We start from the raw sequence: 22382 nt of genomic DNA, 5'->3' as shown, positions 1-22382 counted from the left end.
TTGACCACCAGAGGGCATCTTTGAGAAGCATTTGACAGTCTTCAACCTTTTTTTGTAAGAACATTGTATATTGGATTGATTTTAAGAAATGTAGCTTAATTAATTTGATTAATATTATGGTGTTTTTATTTAAAAACAAAAACAAACAAAAAAAACCTCAGGGTTTCTTGTAGGAAAATATGGCGCTGTACAACGTGACCGGTCGGGAGTAGGCTATAATCCTAACATTTCCACACCCTAATTGTAGGCTAACCAATAGCCAAACGGAGATTCAGTGAAAATAAAAATCTAATTGATTTATCAAGACCAGTGCTTGTCTCAGAGTAGCACGAAACGGTGCTGAAACAGTTGACCACGCGTGGGTAGGCTATTGCTTCAAATCCTATTGCTTCTATCTTCAATGTGCTTTAAATACCACAATGTTACAAATAATTAAACACACACAATTCTTAAAACTCTGAGAAGGGTAATAGGAGGTGATCTGCACTGCATATTAAACTGACATTCTTATTGCATTATTCCACGCGTGTAACTTTTGTATGACTGATGCCTTTAGTGAAAGGTCTAATGCTTTAATATTTAATCATTTCTGCCCTCCGAATTCATATTAATTATATAAATAGGCCCATGTGCACCTTGATATTGGGGGTGCGCCATGCGGCCGTGTCTAACGGGGAAAGGGGGTGCGCCATGCGGCCGCACAGGTCGAGGGTCAAATTTGAGGTGACAGACATTGACACATGGACAGACAGTAACATTCAATACCGCCTTGCAAAACTCTTGCCTGCATTGCGCTGATATAGGGCGTAATCATTAGTCCAACAGTTGCAAACAAGAGTTTCTGTTGAATATATTCAGGTATGTTTCTCCCTGTTTTGTTCATTTTGTGTCCGATTAAGAAATGTTTTTCAACAGAATTGGCGGAATGAATACACCCCTGATCACTCGTAAACAGTTCACTTTCATAGCAGCCACGTTGTATTCCTTCACGAATCTGTGTTCTCCTCCTCTCTCCTCTTCCCTTCGCCTGTGGACTTCAATGCACAACACATCAGCTGTATGTGACCAGGTGAAAAAACCTTTCCAAGCCAAACCACTACACACAGCCTACATCGTTGTCATCATATTAGCTCAAATAACGTCATAGTCAGCATAGCTAATAGAACTAACAAGTTAGTTAACCCAATACAATCATGCAGTAATGTTACAGTGTACAGTCAGTAAGCAGTTACACCGGCAGGCCCCGGTGGCAATAAATGAGTGATACCAAAAGCTTACCTTGACTTGGAAGAGTTTCAGTGTTGTGTTGGAAAGTCATAGCCAGCTAGCTAACATAGCATCCCTCTGTTAGAGCAAAGTGTTTCAGTAGGCTAAACTAGCTAGCTGCATTTGCTAGCTACAATAAGCAACGCTTCGAACACACCGACAGCGTCATTGCATTTTGGAACAGCAGAATTACATTAATTTCCAATGAAACGCTGTGTTTGCCTTGCAGCATTGCGTTGCAGTGTGTTTGGTGTGGTGCAAAACTTGGGTTTATTGAACATATGCGTCAAATTGTATGCATAGACGGCTTGACAGAAATGGTAGCAGAAGGTGAATGTTGAACTTTTTTTGCATTCATATCTAGATGATGCTGCATACTATTTTGCGCAATGACGCTGTCGGTGAATTCGAAGAGTAAGTGATACTGAGAGTGAACAAAAAATGATGAACTCTCTCTATTTCTCTCTTGCTTCTCATTCATTTTGGAATACATTAATTTGTTCAACTATTGTCTTTCTCTTTGAGTCAACTACTCGCCACATTTTACACACTGCAGTGCTAGCTAGCTGTAGATTATACTTTCACTACTAGATTAATTCTCTGATCCTTTGATTTGGTTGACAACATGTCAGTTCATGCTACAAGAGCTCTAATAGGCTGGAGGACGTCCAGAAGTTGTCATAATTACTGTGTAAGTGTATGGAAGGGGGTGAGAACCATTAGCCTCCTCTAAGTTCTTAAGTTTTGTATTGAAGTCAATGTACCCAAAGGAGGACGGAAGCAAGCTGTCCTCCGGCTACCCCATGGTGCTACCCTACAGAGTGCTGTTTATTTAAATAGGTAAGTCAAATAAGAACATATTGTTATTTACAATGACAGCCTACCCCAGCCACATCCTAACCCGGACGGCGCTGGGCCAATTGTGCGACACCCTATGAGACTCTCAATTATGGCCGGTTGTGATACAGCCTGGAGTCAAACCAAGGTCTATAGTGATGCCTCTACCACTGACATTCATTGCCTTAGACCGCTGCGCCACTGTAGACCTTCTTTGAAAACAGTGTCACTTTTTTTTGTAACTTTTTAAACATTTTACAATTAAAATGTTTATGAAATTCACTGAGGACGATGGTCTTCCCCCTCCACTGCATACTACTAGCCTCTGCTATGAATATGTATAGCCATCTCGAGACATAAAGTGTTTTTTCTTAAAGTTGCCAGGATGTCATGTGTCCTACTTTGTTTAAACCTTAATTTAACTAGGGAAGTCATTTAAGAATACATTCTTATTTACAATGACGGCCTATACCGGTCAAACCAACGCTGGGCCAATTGTGCGCAGCCCTATGGGACTCCCAGTCACGACCAGTTGTGATATATGTATATAATTTTTTTTCATTTATTCTTCACATGTAAAAAAAAAAGTACATTTGTATTTTCCAACGGGCTATACATTTGTGTGAGGTTTTTTCTCGCCTGAGTAGGCTCGTTTCACTGCCAAAAATCAAATAAAATCATCTTGTTTTCAGCTAATTAACGCAATGTCAAATACAGGTAGCCTAGTCAAATAATTAACATCCAATCACATTAACAGTTACTCTCTCGTGGGAAACCTTCACTCTACCATACCCTTGTCTGTACATTATGCCCTGAATCTATCCTACCACGCCCAGAAATCTGCTCCTTTTATTCTCTATCCCCAACGCACTAGACAAACAGTTTTGATAGCTTTTAGTCCTACCCTCATCCCACTCCTCCTCTGTTCCTCGGGTGATGTGGAGGTTAACACAGGTCCTGTGTGTCCCCAGGCGCTCTCATTTGTTGACTTCTGTAACCGTAAAAGCCTTGGTTTCATTCATGTTAACATCAGAAGCCTCCTCCCTAAATTTGTTTTACTCATTGCTTTAGCACACTCCGCCAACCCTGATGTCCTTGCCGTGTCTGAATCCTGGCTTAGGAAGGCCACCAAAAATCTGAGATTTGCATCCCAAACTATAACATTTTCCATCAAAATAGAACTCCCAAAGGGGGAGGAGTTGCAATCTACTGCAGTGATAGCCTGCAAAGTTCTGTCATACTTTCCATGTCTATGCCCAAGCAGTTGCCGCCTATTATAGACCCCCCTCAGCTCCCAGCTGTGCCCTGGACACCATATGTGCCAGCACCATTTTAGCCAGCAGCATGCCACCCTGCATACCACTGCTGCCTTGCTTCTGGAGCTAAGCAGGGTTGGTCCTGGTCAGTCCCTGGATGTGAGACCAGATGCTGCTGGAAGTGGTGTTGGAGGGCCAGTAGGAGGCACTCTTTCCTCTGGTCTAAAAAATAATATATATCCCAATTCCCCAGAGAATTGATTGGGGACACTGCCCTGTATAGGGTGCTGTCTTTTGGATGGAATGTTGCCTGGGTCCGAGATCAAAAGACCACACCTCATCACTGTCAAATGCTCCATAAAAAAACTTCTGAGAGCAGGCCTTTCAAATCGACCTGGCCCAGGTTTCCTGGAAGGATATTGACCTCATCCCGTCAGTAGAGGATGCCTGGTCATTCTTTAAAAGTAAATATGCATGCACCGTTAAAAAAATGTAGAACTAAGAACAAATATAGCCCTTAGTTCACTCCAGAACTGACTGCCCTCGAGCAGCACAAAAACATCCTGTGGCGGACTGCACTAGCATCAAATAGTCCCCGCGATATGAAACTTTTCAGAGAAGTCAGGAACCAATACACGCAGTCAGTCAGGAAAGCTTTACTAGTCTGTTCAACATCTCTTTCGTATCGTCCGAGATCACTAAAGATTGGAAAGCTGACGCGGTCATCCCCCTCTTCAAAGGGGGTGACACTCTAGACCCAAACTGTTACAGACCTATATCCGCCCTGCCTTTCTAAAGTCTTCGAAAGCCAAGATAATAAACAGATCACTGACCATTTCGAAACCCACCGTATCTTCTCCGTTGTGCAATCCAATTTCCGAGCTGGTCATGGGTGCACCTCAGCCACACTCAAGGTACTAAACAATATCATAACTGCCATCGATAAAAGACAGTACTGTGCAGCCGTATTCATCGACCTGGTCAAGGCTTTCGACTCTGTCAATCACCGTACTCTTATCGGCAGACTTAACAGCCTTGGTTTCTCAAATGACTCAAATCCCTCACCTGGTTCACCAACTACTTCTCAGATAGAGTTCAGTGTGTCAAATCGGAGGGCCTGTTGTCCAGACCTCTGGCAGTCTCTATGGGGGTACCACAAGGTTCAATTCTCGGACCGACTCTTTTTTCTGTATATATCAACGATGTCGCTCTTGCTGCGGGTGACTCCCTGATCCACATCTACGCAGACGACACCATTCTGTATACATCTGGCCCTTCTTTGGACACTGTGTTAACAAACCTCCAAACGAGCTTCAATGCCATACAACACTCCTTCCGTGGCCTCCAACTGCTTTTAAATGCTAGTAAAACTAAGTGCATGATCTTCAACCGATCGCTGCCCGCACCCTCCCTCCTGACTAGCATCACAACTCGATATCAGAACTAGGACGGTTCTGACATAGAATATGTGGACAAATACAAATACTAATACCTAGGTGTCTGGCTAGACTGTAATCTCTCCTTCCAGACTCATATTAAACATCTCCAATCCAAAATTAAATGTAGAATCAGCATTCTATTTTGCCACAAAGCCTACTTCACTCACGCCACCAGACATACCCTCATAAAACTGACTATACTACCGATCCTCGACTTCGGCGATGTCATTTGCAAAATATTTTCCAACACTCTACTCAGAAAACTGGATGCAGTCTATCACAGTGCCATCCGTTTTGTCACCAAAGCCCCATATACCACCCACCACTGTGACCTGTATGCTCTCGTCGGCTGGCCCTCGCTACATATTCGTCACCAGACCCACTGGCTCCAGGTCATCTATAAGTCTTTGCTATGTAAAGCTTTGTCTTATCTCAGCTCACTGGTCATGTTAACAACACCCACCCGTAGCACGCGGTCCAGCTGGTATATCTCACTGGTCATCCCCAAAGCCAATAACTCCTTAGGCCGCCTTTCTTTCCAGTTGCCAATGACTAGAATGAATTGCAAAAGTTGCTGAAGTTGGAGTCTTATATTTCCCTCACTAACTTTAAACATCAGCTATCTGAGCAGCTAACCAATCACTGCAGCTGTACATAGCCCATCTGTAAATGGCCCATCCAATCTACCTACCTCATCCCCATATTGTTTTTTTGTTTACTTTTCTGCTCTTTTGCACACCAGAATTTCTACTTGCACATCATCATCTGCACATCTATCACTCCAGTGCTAATTTGCTAAATTGTAATTACTTTGCTACGATGGCCTATTCATTGCCTTACCTCCTCACCCCATTTGCACACACTGTATATAGACGTATTTTTGTTTTCTATTGTATTATTGACTGTACGCTTGTTTATTACATGTGTTGTTGTTTGTCTCGCACTTCTTTGCTTTATCTTGGCCAGTTCGCAGTTGTAAATGAGAACTTGTTCTCAACTGGCCTACCTGGTTAAATAAAGGTTAAATATATATTTTTTAAATAAACTCATGCTCAGACATTTAGAAACGAAACATGACAATTTGAAAAATAAGCCACAGGAGTTTTTTGAGCGAGAATAAAGATGACTTTCGAGTAGTAAGACATGTATAAAACCAACAGGTACCATTAATAAGAAGGGGCTAGAAGCATCTTATATGGTGAGCTACCGAGTGGCTAGGACAGGCAAGCCCCATACTATTGTGGAGGACTGAAGTATTCCTGTTGCCGCAGATATGGCTGGGACAATGCTGGGGGAAAAGGCCCAAAAAACTATTCAGACAATGCCTTCATCAAACAACACTGTTAACGATGCATCAGTGACATGGCAGGAGACGTTTTGAAACAATTACTGCTTTGCATACAAGCCAGTGAATTTGATGTGTTACAGCTGGATGAATCAACAGACGTGGCGGGCCTGCCACAGCTCCTGGTATATGTCCGTTACGTTTATGAGGGGTCAATTAAAGAAGACATCCTCTTCTGGAAACCACTGGAAACCAGGACAACATGAGAGGATATTTTTAAAGTACTGGACAGCTTTGTGACATTGAATGGACTTTGGTGGTCAAGATGTGTTGGTATCTGTACTGATGGTGCAAAAGCCATGATGGGGGGACATAGTGGAGTGGTAACGTGCGCGCAACTACTTGGGTACACTGCAGCATCCACCGAGAGGCTCTTTGCTGCCAAGGGAATGCCTGATAGCTTGAAAGACGTTTTGGACACTACAGTGAAAATGGTTAACTTTGTTAAAGCAAGGCCCCAGAACTCTTGTGTAGTTTCTGCGTTATGCAATGATATGGGCAGTAACGCTTTTACTTGAAAATAAAAGAGAGCCGCACACTAGAAGCTCAGATGCAAAAATGTAATTACCAACGTTTCGACAGCCAAGCTGTCTTCATCAGGGTATAATCACAAACACTGCGGGATGACTCGTTTATATAGTGTCAAAAGACACAGGTGTCTGTAATCATGGCCAAGAGTGGCCTAATATCATTGGTTAATAATCAAATATTAAAATGTCATACAAAGAACAGCATACAAACAACAAATGGATAGCATACAATCATAGATTAATTTGACTACACAAACTTACAAACAATACAATGGCAAAGTCATAATAATCACAAGAATGGCTTCAGATCAAAGTCTACGCAGTAACGCTTTTACAACATATAGAAGTGCGCTGGTTATCAAGGAGCAATGTATTGACACGTTTTTTTAAATTGAGAGACGAGCTTAAAGTTTTCTTTACTGACCATAATTTTCACTTGTCTGACTACTGCATGATGATGAGCTTGTCACACGACTGGCCTATCTGGGTGATGCATTTTCTCACCTGAATGATCTGAATCTAGGATTACAGGGACTCTTCAGCTATATTTAATGTGTGGGACAAAATTATGGCTGTGATTAAGAAGTTGGAATTCTTTTCTGTCTGCATTAATAAGGACAACACACAGGTCTTTCCATCATTGTATGAGTTTTTGTGTGCAAATGAACTCAAGCTTACGGACAATGTCAAATCTGATATAGCGAAGTACCTGAGTGAGCTGGGTGCGCAATTACGCAGGTACTTTCCCGAAACAGACGACACAAACTACTGGATTCATTATCCCTTTCATGCCCTGCCCCCAGTCCACTTAACAATATCTGAACAAGAGAGCCTCATCGAAATTGCAACAAGCGGTTCTGTGAAAATTTAATTGAATCAGAAGCCACTGCCAGATTTCTGGACAGGGCTGCCCTCAGAGTTTCTTGCCTTGACAAATCGCACTGTTAAGACACTGATGCCCTTTGCAACCACGTACCTACGTGAGAGTGGATTCTCGGCCCTCACTAGCATGGAAACTAAATACAGGCACAGACTGTATGTGAAAAGTGATTTAAGACTTTTTTCACTTCCCAGGAGCCAGGTTTTGACAAAAACTCACACTCATTCTTATGTTTAATAAATGTATCATATAATGTGTGTCTGGCAGCCTTACAATGATGGCAAAAAACACTAAAATTGAGAGTATGCTGACCCTGGTGCTAGAGGGGGTACGCAGCTGGAGGTTGAATGTTTGAAGGGGTACGAGACTATAAAAAGTTTGGAACTACTGATCTACATAAATAAACTCATTGCTTGTTGGGCGAAACAAGGAAATAACGCCGCCTGCTGGAGGGAGACAGATTTTCCACAGAGTTGTGCCTTTCCTTTCCTCTGGTTTAAATTATACCAGTTTAGCTGAACCTTCTTCCGGGTGCAGTTTATACTATTTTTCGCCTACAGCTGATTCAACCAGCTAACGGAATACTAAACTATCAGCACAGTATACTCACACCACTGATAACGATTACTTTACACTAACTAGCTACAGATCTCAATTTGAACGACCTCTTTGAGAACCGGTAGCTTGTTACCTCTTGACTTTAGCCTGCTAGCTAACGCGTGTTAACGTTAGCCATAATGGTCGTCTGGTGGATGAGACCGGGTGGAAGGCTATGAAATCCAGCTCCCAGTCGGGATAGCTTAGGGGGAAAGCCAGGTAGGCTACCGTGTGTTGATATACTAGTTATATTTGGTTGATTTTATTATTGTGGTTCATTTCAAAATGCATGCCATAGCAGCTAACTAGCGAATATTCTGTCATGTTAACCTAACGTTAGCTAGCTAACTGGTTTGGCCATAATTAGCCGCGCCGATGCTCGGCCATAGTAGTTAGCTGGTTATTGAAATACAGCAAATAACGTTATGTAGCTTTTATTACTCTACTAGCCAGCTGTCCATGCATCCATGTTAAAAATAAAGTAGCCAAACAGTTGTCAATGAAGGAGCTCTGCTAACGTTAGCTGTTCCATTTGTTTGGGCGGTGTTTTGTTGGCAGGATGCTGCAGGGACTGTACGGAAGTCTGGATCGGGACAAGCCGCTGATCCGGCTTCCTTTCACGGACTTTGCCGTTGGGACTGTCTTGCTGGCTCTAACCGGTCTAATAGCCTGCATCGTCATTTCTCTGATGTTCCATTTCGATGAGTCTACCTATACCCATTGTCAGGTGAGTAGTTCACCTCACTCTCGGTCTGTCTTGTCTCTCTCTCTGTCCATTGACACTTCCTTTCAAGGTTTTTGACTAGGGAGGTTTTCCTATTTGTTTCATTAGTCCATTGTTGTTATTGTCCCATAATGTATTACATGTCAGCATTCAAGATATATGTATTTTCAAAATACATGCATTGAGCATCATACCGGCTGTATTTTGAAAGTTCAATATCTTTAATGCTGACATGTAATACATGTTGGGACAATAACAACAATGGACTAATGAAACAAATACCAAAATATACTTTTTGGGTGGAATTTTGCTTTAAATAAGGGCTTATGATGCACTTTGATAAATGCAGTATTAGCTTAGCTATATGCAGAATGTTCTACACTAAACATGCTACACTACTGGTAATACTGACAATGTGTGTGTATCGCTTAAATAAATACAGCATTGTAGAACGTGCTACACTACATATACAAATAACACTCCATTGACTGACCTCTCCTCCTGCACCTCCTCACCACCAGGTGCCCAACTACCTCCCCTCCATCAGTGCGTCTATCAGTCTGGTCCCAGAGCGCTATATATGGAGGTTCTGTATCGGCCTGCACTCGGCCCCTCGTTTCCTGGTGGCTGCGGCCTACTTCAGCTTCTACCGTGGACGGTTTGCTAAGAGCTTCCCTGACATGGGCCTTAGCGTCCTGGCTCTCATAGCTGCCCTGGCAGAGAACGTAGGCCTGCTGTTGCTCACCTATGTGTCCTCTACTGAGACCTACAGTGAGTACCGGTAGATGCACACGTGCACAAGCATGCATCAAACATACACACACACACACTGCTTTGCATTCCAAGTTAGGACATGGGCTAATGCATCGTACACATGCATTCATACAACCTGCGTTAGTGTCCACTTCATTTTTAGCGTAAGTGACAGATGTGTTGTTATCCACTGTATTATGTGCTGGTGTTTTAAGAGTTACATTCACTGCCGGGTTTGTGTTCGGCAGGTGTTCACAAGAATGGTTTTATCACGTTCGCCGCCTGCTCACTTCTGCACATGCTCATTACCTGCAGACTGTGGCAGGTGATTAAGAAGTTCAGTCTCAACCCCGAGGTAGAGTACATTCCCTCACCTTACTGTGCATGTTTCTTATTTGTGCTGTGTGCCTTCGTATTGCCATTCCTCTTCAGTCCTTGAGTTCTAGTGTAATCGTCGTTGTGTTATCCCACTTTTTAAGACTCGGTCATAAATGTCTCAACATCCTACTAAAAAAAGCTGCTGTTCATTCCTGTACTTGGAACAGGACCCTTTTAAAAATTTTATATGGGATTTTCAGATTTTATTGAACAGATAGTGAAAGAAGGATGACAGTGGGGAAGAGATTTATATATATATAAAAACAATGCCTCTGTAGGCCTATGTCGGTCACTTAAATTCTGGTGTATATATATATATATATGAGAGAGAGAGAGAGAGAGAGAGAGAGAGAGAGAGAGAGAGAGAGAGAGAGAGAGAGAGAGAGAGAGAGAGAGAGAGGTTGCATAAAAGGGGAGTAGGCCGGACTCAGACGTGTGCCAGAGGCTGGGTCATTAATGCTACAGCAGCCATGCCAGAGAACAGGACCCTTTCTCACCACCCCATGACAGTGTTGAGCTACTGTTACCAGGGACCCTATTAATAAAGAGTCTAGGATCAATTATGCCTTTTTGATCATAATTAATATAATTGGACAGAGAGACCTGATCCTACATTAGCATTGCTGCTTTTTGAATACCAGAGAGCTCATTATGGCCCTGGCTCATTATGGACACACACTAATCTCTGATAGCCTTTCAACACACATTGAGCCACAGTTTCAACACCAGCAAACAGGTGTGGAAATTAATTTATAACCACACACAGAACTATGATGGTGTCACCCGAGGTGTACAGTTGAAGTCGGAAGTTTACATACACAGCCAAATACATTTAAACTCCGTCTTTCACAATTCCTGACAGTTAATCCTAGTAACAATTCCCTGTCTTAGGTTAGATCACTTTATTTTAAGAATGTGAAATGTCAGAATAATAGTAGAGATTTATTTAGACTTTTATTTCTTTTATCACATTCCCAGTGGGTCAGAAGTTTAATTACCCTCAATTAGTATTTTGTAGCATTGCCTTGATTAAATTGTTTCACTTGGGTCAAATGTTTCAGGTAGCCTTCCACAAGCTTCCCACAATAAGTTGGGTGAATTTTGGCCCATTCCTCCTGACAGAGCTGGTGCAGGGATGGCAGGGTAGCCTAGTGGTTAGAGCGTTGCACTAGTAACCGGAAGGTTGCAAGTTCAAACCCCCGAGCTGACAAGTACATATCTGCTGTTCTGCCCCTGAACAGGCAAGGTAACCCACTGTTCCTAGGCCGTCATTGAAAATAAGAATTTGTTCTTAACTGATTTGCCTAGTTAAATAAAGGTAAAATAAAAAAACTGAGTCAGGTTTGTAGGCCTCCTTGTTCGCACACGCATTTTCAGTTCTGCCCACACATTTTCTATAGGATTGAGGTCAGGGCTTTGTGATGGCCACTCCAATACCTTAACTTTGTTGTCCTTATGCCATTTTGCCACAACTTTGGAAGCATGCTTGGGGTCATTGTCCATTTGGAAGACCCAGTTGCGACCAAGCTTTAACTTCCTGACTGATGTTTCTTGAATATATCCACATAATTTTCTTACCTCATAATGCCATCTATTTTGTGAAGTGCACCAGTCCCTCCTGCAGCTACGCACCCCACAACATGATGTTGCCACCCCCGTGCTTCATGGTTGGGATGGTGATCTTCGGCTTGCAAGCCTCCCCCTTTTTCCTCCAAACATAATGATGGTCATTATGGCCAAACAGTTATATTTTTGTTTCATCAGACCAGAGGACATTTCTCTAAAAAGCACGATCTTTGTCCCCATGTGCAGTTGCAAACCGTAGTCTGGCTTTTTATGGCGGTTTTGGAGCGGTAGCTTCTTCCTTGCTGAGCGGCCTTTCAGGTTATGTCGATATGGGACTCGTTTGACTGTGGATAAAGATACTTTGTACATGTTTCCTCCAGCATCTTCACAAGGTCCTTTGCTGTTGTTCTGGGATTGATTTGCCCTTTTCGCACCCAAGTACGTTCATCTCTAGGAGACAGAACGCGTCTCCTTCCGGAGCGGTATGACTGCTGCGTTGTCCTATGGTGTTTAAACTGGCATACTATTGTTTGTACAGATGAACGTGGTACCTTCAGGCATTTGGAAATTGCTCCCAAGGATGAACCAGACTTGTGGAGGTCTACAATTTTTTTTCGGAGGTCTTTGCTGATTTCTTTTGATTTTTCCCATGATGTCAAGCAGAGGCACTGAGTTTGAAGGTAGGCCTTAAAATACATCCACAGGTACACCTCCAATTGACTCAAATGATGTCAATTAGCCTATCAGAAGCTTTTAAAGCCATGATGTCATTTTCTGGAATTTTCCAAGCTGTTTAAAGGCACAGTCAACTTAGTGTATGTAAACTTCTGACCCACTGGATTTGTGATACAGTGAATTATAAGTGAAATAATCTGTCTGTAAACAATTGTTGGAAAAATTACTTGTCATGCACAAAGTAGATGTCCTAGCTCACTTGCCAAAACTATAGTTTGTTAACAAGATATTTGTGGAGTGGTTGAAAAACGAGTTCCAATGACTCCAACCTAAGTGTATGTAAACTTCCGACTTCAAATGTATGTGTTTGAGTCCACAGCTCATGTTTTATTAGTGTGTGGCTTGGTCTGTTCAAAGCAGGGGAAGTGGGTTACACACACGGGGACCAACCCAACTACCCTCACCAGCCTGAGGCACTCTGAACTCACTATTGCAACACCACCTGTTATAGCTACATTTTAACCGCTCTGTTTGTCTCCATCTCTTTCTCCCCCTCTCTGTCTCAATCTCTGTCTGTTGGTGGCTCTCCTCCTCTTTCTGTCTCTCCCAGGAGATCACGTCGTTTCGTTGGAAGGTGCGTCTCTTTCTCTTCAATGTCAGCTTTTGTTTGGTCGCCGCCTACTTTTACAGACGCCACAACAAGTACTGCGAACCCATAAGTGAGTTTGTGGCACCTGTATTGGAACCCTATTCCCTATGTAGTGTACTACTTTTGAACAGATCCCCACCCATTCTTTTTTATTATGCCCCTCTTTCCTCTCTGCTCAGTCAATCAAGGTCCTGATAATGTCATGTTTTGTAATATACATCACCCTGTAGTAGAGGAAGTTTGAGTAGAAGTTGTCTGTGTGTTTAGGGCTTTGTTTCTCCATTTCCCTCATATCTTTGTCAACTCCGGCGTTACCAGTACTGATAACACCAATACTCCAGTTTGAAACCTCCGCTCCTTTCACCTCCATCCACCCCAGCTGGGTTCTCACTCCTGTCTCTTGCAGTGTACACATTCTCTCTACTCTTTTGTAACATGCTATGTATATCATATGTCTGAATGTACACTAAGGATGTGGACACCTGCTCGTCTAACATCTCATTCCAAAATCATGGACATTAATATGGAGTTGGTCCCCCTTTGCTGCTATAACAGCCTCCTCTCTTCTGGGAAGGCTTTCTACTAGATGGTGGAACATTGTTGTGGGGACTTGCTTCCATTCAGCCACAAGAGTATTAGTGAGGTCTGGCTGTGATGTTGGGCGATTAGGCATGGCGTTGCGCATGGTGATCTTAGCCTTGTGTGCGGCTGCTCAGCCATGGAAACCCAGAACAGTTCTTGTGCTGATGTTGCTTCCAGAGGCGGTTTGGAACTCTGTAGTGAGTGTTGCGACCGAATATATATTTACGCACTTCAGCATTCGGCGGTCCCATTCTGTGAGCTTGTGTGTCCTACCACTTAGCGGCTGAGCCGTTGTTGCTCCTAGACGTTTTCCACTTCACAATATCAGCACTTAAAGTTGACTGGGGCAGCTCTAGCAGGGCAGAAATTTGATGAACTGACTTGTTGGAAAGGTGGCATCCTATGACGATGCCACATTGAAAGTAACTGAGCTCTTCAGTAAGGCCATTCTACTGCCAATGTTTGTCTCTGGAGATTGCATGACTGTATGCTCAATATTTGTACACGTTAGCAACGGGTGTGGCTGAAATGGCCAAATCCACTAATATGTAGGGGTGTCCACATACTTTTGTATGTACAGTGTATCTCTCTCCTTCACTGAGACAAGTGACTGATAACTGACTGATGTCTCATCTCATGTATTCCCTCCCTCTCTATTTCCCCCTCTCCCTTCCTCCCTCCCTTTTCCTCCAGTTTACACTCTGTTTGCTCTATGTGAGTACCTGGTGGTGCTCTCCAACATGGCCTTCCACATGACGGCATTCTGGGACTTTGGAAACAAGGAAGTGATGGTCACCACTCCAGCAGAGGACAAACGCTATTGAAGACTGAGCGTGACAGGGGACACACCCCTACTCTTGTTAATTTTTCCCCTGTTATTTAGAACCTGACAAGTATAAAAGCACAAAGCAAGTTTTTTCATCCAAAGGTTCAGACAGCTGAACAGACAAAGACATATTCACACAAACTGGCATTTAACCCTTTCTCTTATGCTGAGCCCACTCCTTACACATCTGAACAGCCAATACACCTCTTTTGCTATACAGAAGATTAGTGATATTTGTTCTTCCTCACTTCATCTAACCTGACCTCGGCCCAAATTCCCCACTCCTCCCCAACTCACGGCTGTCCTTGTACCAGACTGTGACCCTTCTCCTTTCCATAGGATACCTGATGTCTAACAATAACATGTTCTGACGGAACGTAAACATTCTACAATCCCCTCTCTCCCTCAGTAACATGAATAAGGATATTTAGAACTCATCAGTTCCCCCTTTGAACATTAACTCCATGCTGTTCAACATTATATCAACTTGGAAATGACTTCTAAATAAACAAACAATGATAATAAAACGTGACCAAAAAATAAAACATGATTACCATTCACAGTTTATTATTATGTTTTACAAATCCAAGACTTGTGGCCTCTGTTCAATAATCACACTTTTGACTTTCCCCATTTCAGCTTCTGGTTCCTAATCGAGTGATAGCACAAGACATGAAAGCAAAAAGAAACACAAGACATAACAGTATTAATGTGTTAAGTTATGCATAATTATATATGCAAAGACAAAACCAAAGTTTGATAACATGACAATTCCAACTCTCTCTCTGCCTGACTATGCTTTCAGGATACTTTTCTTCTGGGTTCCACAAAAGTGAAGGTCTTAAAAAAACCTCATGCTTTCACCCAGTCTTCCCCGACCACAGGCTCCAAGAAATGTTCCCAAGCCATATAATTTTCACTTTGTTCCCCATCTCCTTCTTCCTCTATAGCCACTCAATATACATGTGCGGTGGCTTTAATCAACTTTACCTAATCTTGAGGTAACTCAACACTGTATGTATGTTTCACGTCAATGCCCTCAGAATATGATATCTCAACAGTGCTACCAAGGTAACCCCTGCTACTACTAACACTGCCCTCAGAAGATGATATCCCAACAGTGTTACAGAGGTAACCCCTGCTACTACTAACACTGCCCTCAGAAGATGATATCCCAACAGTGCTACCAAGGTAACCCCTGCAACTACTAACACTGCCCTCAGAAGATGATATCCCAACAGTGCTACAGCGACTTCTGTGAGAATAGCTATTGCTTGGAATCTGTCTCCTATTATCTTCATAGTTTACTGATAGCTCCCAACTCATATCCGGTTCCATAGGCACCAACATCCCCAAAGACCTCCTCTGTTCTGCTACAGTCAGTACCTGTGGATAATACTTCCCTGTGCTCATGTTAGGTACACAGGGGTGTTGGTAGACACAATGTATGTAACCTAATTTATGTCCCTTTTACTGTCCTGAATGCCTCTGCTGATCCTACAGCTATTGTATGCCGTAATCATGTGCCTGTTATACTGTTAGCACTGTCGGTGTGCCCTAGGAGGAAGTCCATCGTGTGCAGCTCACCCTGCACAAACATGAGCATATCTACTGCTGCTAAGCTTCCCAGTAAAGCAACACAAATAAGTAAGCATCCCAGAAGAAAAGTGCTCAAAATAGCCCACGTTAACATATGTAGCTTGACCTTAAAAATTTGCTCGTAACAGACGACATTCATATTCTGACTATCTCTGAAACTCACTTAGATAATACCTTTGATACAGTGGTAGCAATACAATGTTATAACATTTATAGAAAGATAGAAATGCCAATGGTGGAGGTGTTGTTTATATTCAGAACCACATTCCTGTAAAGATTAGAGAGGATCTCATGTTAAATACTGTTGAAGTAATATGGCTACAGGTTCATCTGCGTCACCTAAAGCCCATTCTGGTGGGAAGCTACTATACACCATCCAGACCATATCCAGGTCCATCAGATGTGTTATGGATTCACACCACCTGCTATATTGTGGATGAAGAGTTACCTGTCCAACAGAACAGAGGGTGTTCTTTAAGGGAAGCGCCTCCAACATAATCCAGGTAGAATCAGGAATTCCCCAGGGCGGCTGTCTCGGCATCTGATTAAAGCCAATGTTTCTGTGTTTGCTCAACAAAGAGTTGTAGTTAGTTTCAGAGTGGGTGGCAGGGAATGAGTCAGTCCTAAATATTTCTAAAAGTATTGTATTTGGGACAAATCTTTCACTAAACCTCAACTAAATCTTGTAATAATTAATGTGGAAATTGAGCAAATTGAGGTGACAACTGCTTGGAGTAACCCTGCATTTTAAACTGTCATGGTCAAACATATTGACAGCACCATAAACATGGCAGGTCCTACAGGCCCTAGTGTTGTCGCACCTGGACTACTGTTCAGTTGTTTCGTCCCCCCCAAAAAAAGAATTTAGGAAAATTGCAATTGGCTCTGCACATATTCCAAGATTTCGTAGCAGTCTGACGTGTGTTTTGTCCCGTGTAAATATGGGTTTCCTCATGAAAAAAATAATATTTTAATCTCACTTTCCAACTACGGACTGAATAGACTCTCCTGCATCCCACCTCACCCAATGTGGTACAGATATCAACCCAGAGCATATTGGACTGCTTTTTCTCGACTACATCTCCGGATTCCTACCGCAAGCTCTGAACCTTTACACCGGCTCATCGCAGCTAGCTAGCTGCAATCCGAGTGGCTACTCCTGGCTAACGTCTCTGTCCCGACGCAAGCACCAGTTAGCCTTGAGCTAGCCTCGAGCTCGGCCCATCTCCCGTCTAGCCGGAGAGGTCCACCAGCAAATTCTTGGGCTGCAATACCTCTATTGCCAATTGGCCTGGACCCTTTACTGCAGACACGGAGCCATGCCAATCCATCACGACTGGTCTGTCGACGTAATCGTCCGAGGTGGTTTCAACAAGCCCTTCCGTTGCGACGTCGCCGAAGGTCCATTCCGCTAGCCCTGGCCCACTAGCTGTCTGAATAGCTGTGTCTCCAGCTTGCCTAGCGTGGTAGCGACTACTGAATCGACTCCCTGACTTACCTATTGCTACTCATTGGACCCTATGATCACTCGGCTACACATGCCTCTCCCTAATGTCAATATGCCTTGTCTATGCTGTTTTGGTTAGTGATTATTGTCTTAGTTCACTGTAGAGCCCCCAGCCCTGCCCAATATGCCTTAGATAGCCCTTTTGTCCCACACCCCACACATGCGGTGACCTCACCTGGCTTATCTGGTTCCTCTAGAGACAAAACCTCTCTCATCGTCACTCAATGGCTCCACTGCACTCACATTCTACCATACCCTTGTCTGTACGTTATGCCTTGAATCTTCCACGCCCAGAAATCTGCTCCTTTTTACTCTCTGTTCCGAATGCACTAGACGACCAGTTCTTATAGCCTTTAGCCGTACCCTTATCCTACTCCTCCTCTGGTGATGTAGAGGTTAACCCAGGCCCTGCATCCTCCAGCACCAATCCCATTCCCCAGGCGTTCTCATTTGTTGACTTCTGTAACCGTAAAAGCCTTGGTTTCATGCATGTTAACATCAGAAGCCACCTCCCTAACTTTGTTTTATTCACTGCTTTAGCACACTTCGCCAACCATGATGTCCTAGCCGTGTCTGAATCCTGGCTTAGTAAGGCCACAAAATCCTTAAATTTCCATCCACAACTACAATATTTTCCGACAAGATAGAACTGCCAAAGGGGGCGGAGTTGCGATCTACTGCAGAGAGAGCCTGCAGAGTTCTGTCATACTATCCAGGTCTGTGCCCAAACAATTCGAGCTTCTACTTTTAAAAATACACCTTTCCAGAAATGAGTCTCTCACCGTTGTCGCGGACACCATATGTGAATTGATTGCCCCCCCCCCATCTATCTTCAGAGTTCGTAATGTTTAGGTGACATAAACTGGGATATGCTTAACACCCCGGCCATCCTACAATCTAAAATAGATGGCCTCAATCTCACACAAATTATCAAGGAACCTACCTTGTACAACCCTAAATCTGTAAACATGGGCACCCTCATAGATATCATCCTGATCAACTTGCCCTCTAAATATACCTCTGCTGTCTTCAACCAGGATCTCAGCAATCACTGCCTCTTTGCCTGCGTCCGTAATGGTCAAACGACCACCCCTCATCACTGTCAAACGCTCCCTAAAACACTTCAGCGAGCAGGCCTTTCTAATCGACCTGGCCCGGAAATCCTAGAAAGATATTGACCTCATCCCGTCAGTAGAGGCAGCCTGGTTGCTCTTTTAAAGTGCTTTCCTCACCATCTTAAATAAGCATGCCCCATTCATAGAACGAAGAACAGATATAGCCCTTGGTTCACTCCAGACTTGACTGTCATTGACCAGCACAAAAACATCCTGTGGCATTTTGCATTCGCATTGAATAGCCCCCACGATATGCAACTTTTCAGGGAAGTGAGGAACCAATATACTCAGTCAGTTAGGAAAGCTAAGGCTAGCTTTTTCAAACAGAACTTTATGTCCTTTAGCACTAATTCCAAAAAGTTCTGGGACACTGTAAAGTCCATGGAGAGTAAGAGCACCTCCTCCTGGCTGCCCCTGCACTGAGGCTAGAAAACCACAGATAAATCTGCAATAATCAATCATTTCAATAATTTTTCTACGTCTGGCCATGTTTTCCACCTGGCTACCCCTACCCTGGCCAACAGCTCTGCACCCCCTGCAGCAACATGCCCAAGACCCCCCCTGCTTCTCCTTCACCCAAACCCAGACAGCTGATGTTCTGAAAGAGCTGCAAAATCTGGATCCCTACAAATCAGCTGGGCACGACAATCTGGACCCTCTCTTTCTAAAATTATCCGCCAATTGTTGCAACCCCTATTACTAGCCTGTTCAACCTCTTTCGTATTGTCTGAGATCCCCAAAGGTTGGAAAGCTGCCGCGGTCATCCCCCTCTTCAAGGTAGTGACACTCTAGACCCAAACTGTTACAGACCTATATCCATCCTGCCCTGCCTTTTTGTAAAATCTTTGAATGCCAAGTTAACAAACAGATCACAAACCATTTTGAATCCCACCGTACCTTCTCCACTATGCAATCTGGTCTCCGAGCTGGTCATGGGTGCACCTCAGCCACACTCAAGGTCCTAAATCATATCATAACCGCCATCCATAAAAGACATTACTGTGCAGCCGTATTCATCGACCTCGCCAAGGCTTTCGACTCTGTCAATCACCGCATTCTTATCGGCAGACTCAATAGCCTTGGTTTCTCAAATGACTGCCTCGCTTGGTTCACCAACTACTTCTCAGATAGAGTTCAGTGTGTCAAATCGGAGGGCCTGTTGTCCGGACCTCTGGCAGTCTCTATGGGGGTGCCACAGGGTTCAATTCTCAGGCCTCTGACTCTTTTCTCTGTATATATCAATGATGTCGCTCTTGCTGCTGGTGATTCTCAGATCCACCTCTACGCAGACAACACCATTCTGTATACATCTGGCCCTTCTTTGGAGACTGTTAACAAACCTCCAAACAAGCTTCAATGCCATACAACACTCCTTCCATGGCATCCAACTGCTTTTAAATGCTAGTAAAACTAAGTGCATGCTCTACAACCCCACCCACTCGCACGGCTAGCATCACTACTCTGGAAGGTTCTGACTTAGAATATGTGGACAACTACAAATAACTAGGTGTCTGGTTAGACTGTAAGCTCTCCTTCTAGACTCACATTAAGCATCTCCAATCCAAAATTAAATCTATAATCGGCTTCCTATTTCGCAACAAAGCCTCCTTCACTCATGCTGCCAAACATTCCCTCGTAAAACTGACTGGTCATCCCCAAAGCCAACACTTCCTTTGGCCGCCTTTCCTTCCAGTTCTCTGCTGCCAATGACTGGAACGGACTGCAAAAATCACTGAAGCTGGAGTCTTATATCTCCCTCTCCAACTTTAACTTCTTTGGGATAGGGATAGCATTTTCACGTTTGGATGAAAAGCGTACCCAGAGTAAACTGCCTGCTACTCAGGCCCAGTTGCTCATATATGCATATTATTAGTCGATTTTGATAGAAAATACTCTGAAGTTTCAAAAACCTGAGAAAAATCCAACCAGGAAGTGGGAAATCTGAGGTTTGTAGTTTTTCAACTCATCCCCTATCGAATATACAGTGTCTATGGGGTCATATTGCATTTCCTAAGGCTTCCACTACATATCAACAGTCTTTAGAACCTTGTTTTGATGCTTCTACCGTAAAGGAGGGGGGAATGGGAGCTGAATGTGTCAGAGGTCTGCCAGAGTGGCATGAGTTGACCACGCGCGTTCATGTGATAGCGACCTGCATTCCATTGCAATTCTAAAGACAAAGGAATTCTCCGGTTCGAACATTATTGAAGATATATGTTAAAAACATCCTAAAGATTGGTTCTATACATCGTTTGACATGTTTCTATGGACTGTAACGGATCTTTTTTACTTTTCGTCTGGACCTAGTGTTCGCGCGTCATGAATTTGGATTTGTGAACTCAAGGTGCGAACAACAAGGAGGTATTTGGACATAAATAATGGACTTCATTGAACTAAACAAACATTTATTGTGGAACTGGGATTCCTGAGAGTGCATTCTGATGAAGATCATCAAAGGTAAGTGAATATTTATAATGCTATTTCTGACTTATGTTGATTCTGCAACATGGCAGGTATATATTTTGGTCTCTGAGCGCCGTACTCAGATTATTGCATGGTTTTTTTCCCAAGCTTTTTTGAAATCTGACAAAGCGGTTGCATTAAGGAGAAGTATATCTATAATTCTGTGCATAATACTTGTATCTTTTATCAAAGTTTTTATTTCTGTAAATTGTTTTTGTATTTCTGTAAATTGATGTGGCTCTGTGCAAATTCACGTGATTTTTGTAGGCAAAGCCAAATGCAAATTGAGGTTTGTGGATATAAATATGACCTTGATCAAACAAAACATACATGTATTGTGTAACATGTTGTCCCGGGAGTGTCATCTGATGAAGAATATCAAAGGTTAGTGATTAATTTTATCGCTATTATGTAAATAGCACACCCAACTACCTTATCCCCATATTGTTATTTATCTTGCTCTTTTGCACCCCAGTATCTCTACTTGCACATCATCATCTGCACATCTACCACTCCAGTGTTAATGCTAAATTGTAATTATTTCGACTCCATGGCCTATTTATTGCCTTTACCTCCCTAGTCTTCTACATTTGCAAACACTACATAGATTTTCTATTGTGTTAATGACTGTACGTTTGTCTGTGTAACTCTTGTTGTTTTTGTCACGCTGCTTTGCTTTATCTTGGCCAGGTCACAGTCATAAATGAGAACTTGTTCTCAACTGGCCTACCTGGTTAAGTAAACCCATTTAAAAAAGAATAGTGCAGCACAGTAAACCATATATATATATATATATATATATATATATATATATATATATACACACACACACACACACACATCTCTCATCCCAAGACTGATCTACACCCCACTCCATGGTGAACAGCCTCGTTACAGTGTAACTTTTGGGTCTGATGGTTGATAAGCAGCCACCTTCAGACACTTTCTGTTTACCATCACTCGGTCCCAATCTTCTGGGAGATGTGTCAAGTGTTAGCTGGCTGTTAGGAATTGAGGAGAGATTAGTGGCGTTGGAAGAGTATCCAACCTTTCAAAACTCTGAGTCACATGTTTTTGGTGATATAATAATATATATATATATATATATTTAATTTACTGGGTAGTTGACACGCTTCTAATAATGCCTCTACCTCCTGTCCATTTTTTAGTGTTCCTTTCTCTGTTAACATGCCCCGTTGGGACCACAGTGTACCGAAATCATGCACTAGCCCAAATGCATATTGAGAATCGATGTATATTGTTACATTCTCCCCTTCCGACAACCTACAGTCCTCAGCTAATGCATATAACTCCGCCCCCTGGGCTGACACAGAGGCTATGCAACGGCATTAACGACGCACACATTTGATGGAATTGTAGATTTTCCCCATTTAA

At 43.0% G+C, this 22382-nt stretch overlaps 1 protein-coding gene across 2 annotated transcripts; it reads left to right on the top strand.

The window, feature by feature from the left end:
- Window positions 1–8014: 8014 nt before the first annotated feature.
- On the top strand, window positions 8015–14859 carry pgap2 (post-GPI attachment to proteins 2). 2 transcript variants are annotated; one of them, XM_024376778.2, is made up of 6 exons: window positions 8021–8369; window positions 8709–8877; window positions 9396–9645; window positions 9876–9982; window positions 12857–12965; window positions 14171–14859. In XM_024376778.2, exons 2-6 carry the CDS (start codon window positions 8710–8712, stop codon window positions 14299–14301), a joined length of 765 nt encoding a protein of 254 aa, XP_024232546.1. In that variant the 5' UTR covers window positions 8021–8369; window position 8709; the 3' UTR covers window positions 14302–14859. The 2 variants fall into 2 exon arrangements, with proteins under 2 accessions (XP_042155974.1, XP_024232546.1); XM_042300040.1 differs by lacking the exon at window positions 9876–9982 and having other exon boundaries at window positions 8015–8369; window positions 12857–12880.
- The last annotated feature ends 7523 nt before the right edge of the window (window positions 14860–22382 follow it).

This window comes from Oncorhynchus tshawytscha, linkage group LG17 (assembly GCF_018296145.1).
Source record: "Oncorhynchus tshawytscha isolate Ot180627B linkage group LG17, Otsh_v2.0, whole genome shotgun sequence".
Taxonomy (NCBI): Eukaryota; Metazoa; Chordata; class Actinopteri; order Salmoniformes; family Salmonidae; genus Oncorhynchus; species Oncorhynchus tshawytscha.
The sequence above is the reverse complement of the archived record's forward strand: the minus strand, read 5'-3'. Positions and strand labels throughout refer to the sequence as shown.

Bases quoted from the DNA above. Each gene is read 5' to 3' on its own strand.
- pgap2 (XM_024376778.2), top strand. From the start codon at position 8,710: ATGCTGCAGGGACTGTACGGAAGTCTGGATCGGGACAAGCCGCTGATC. The intron at 8,878-9,395 runs GTGAGTAGTTCA...CCTCACCACCAG, and splicing joins CTACCTATACCCATTGTCAG to GTGCCCAACTACCTCCCCTC. The intron at 9,983-12,856 runs GTAGAGTACATT...TGTCTCTCCCAG, and splicing joins AGTTCAGTCTCAACCCCGAG to GAGATCACGTCGTTTCGTTG.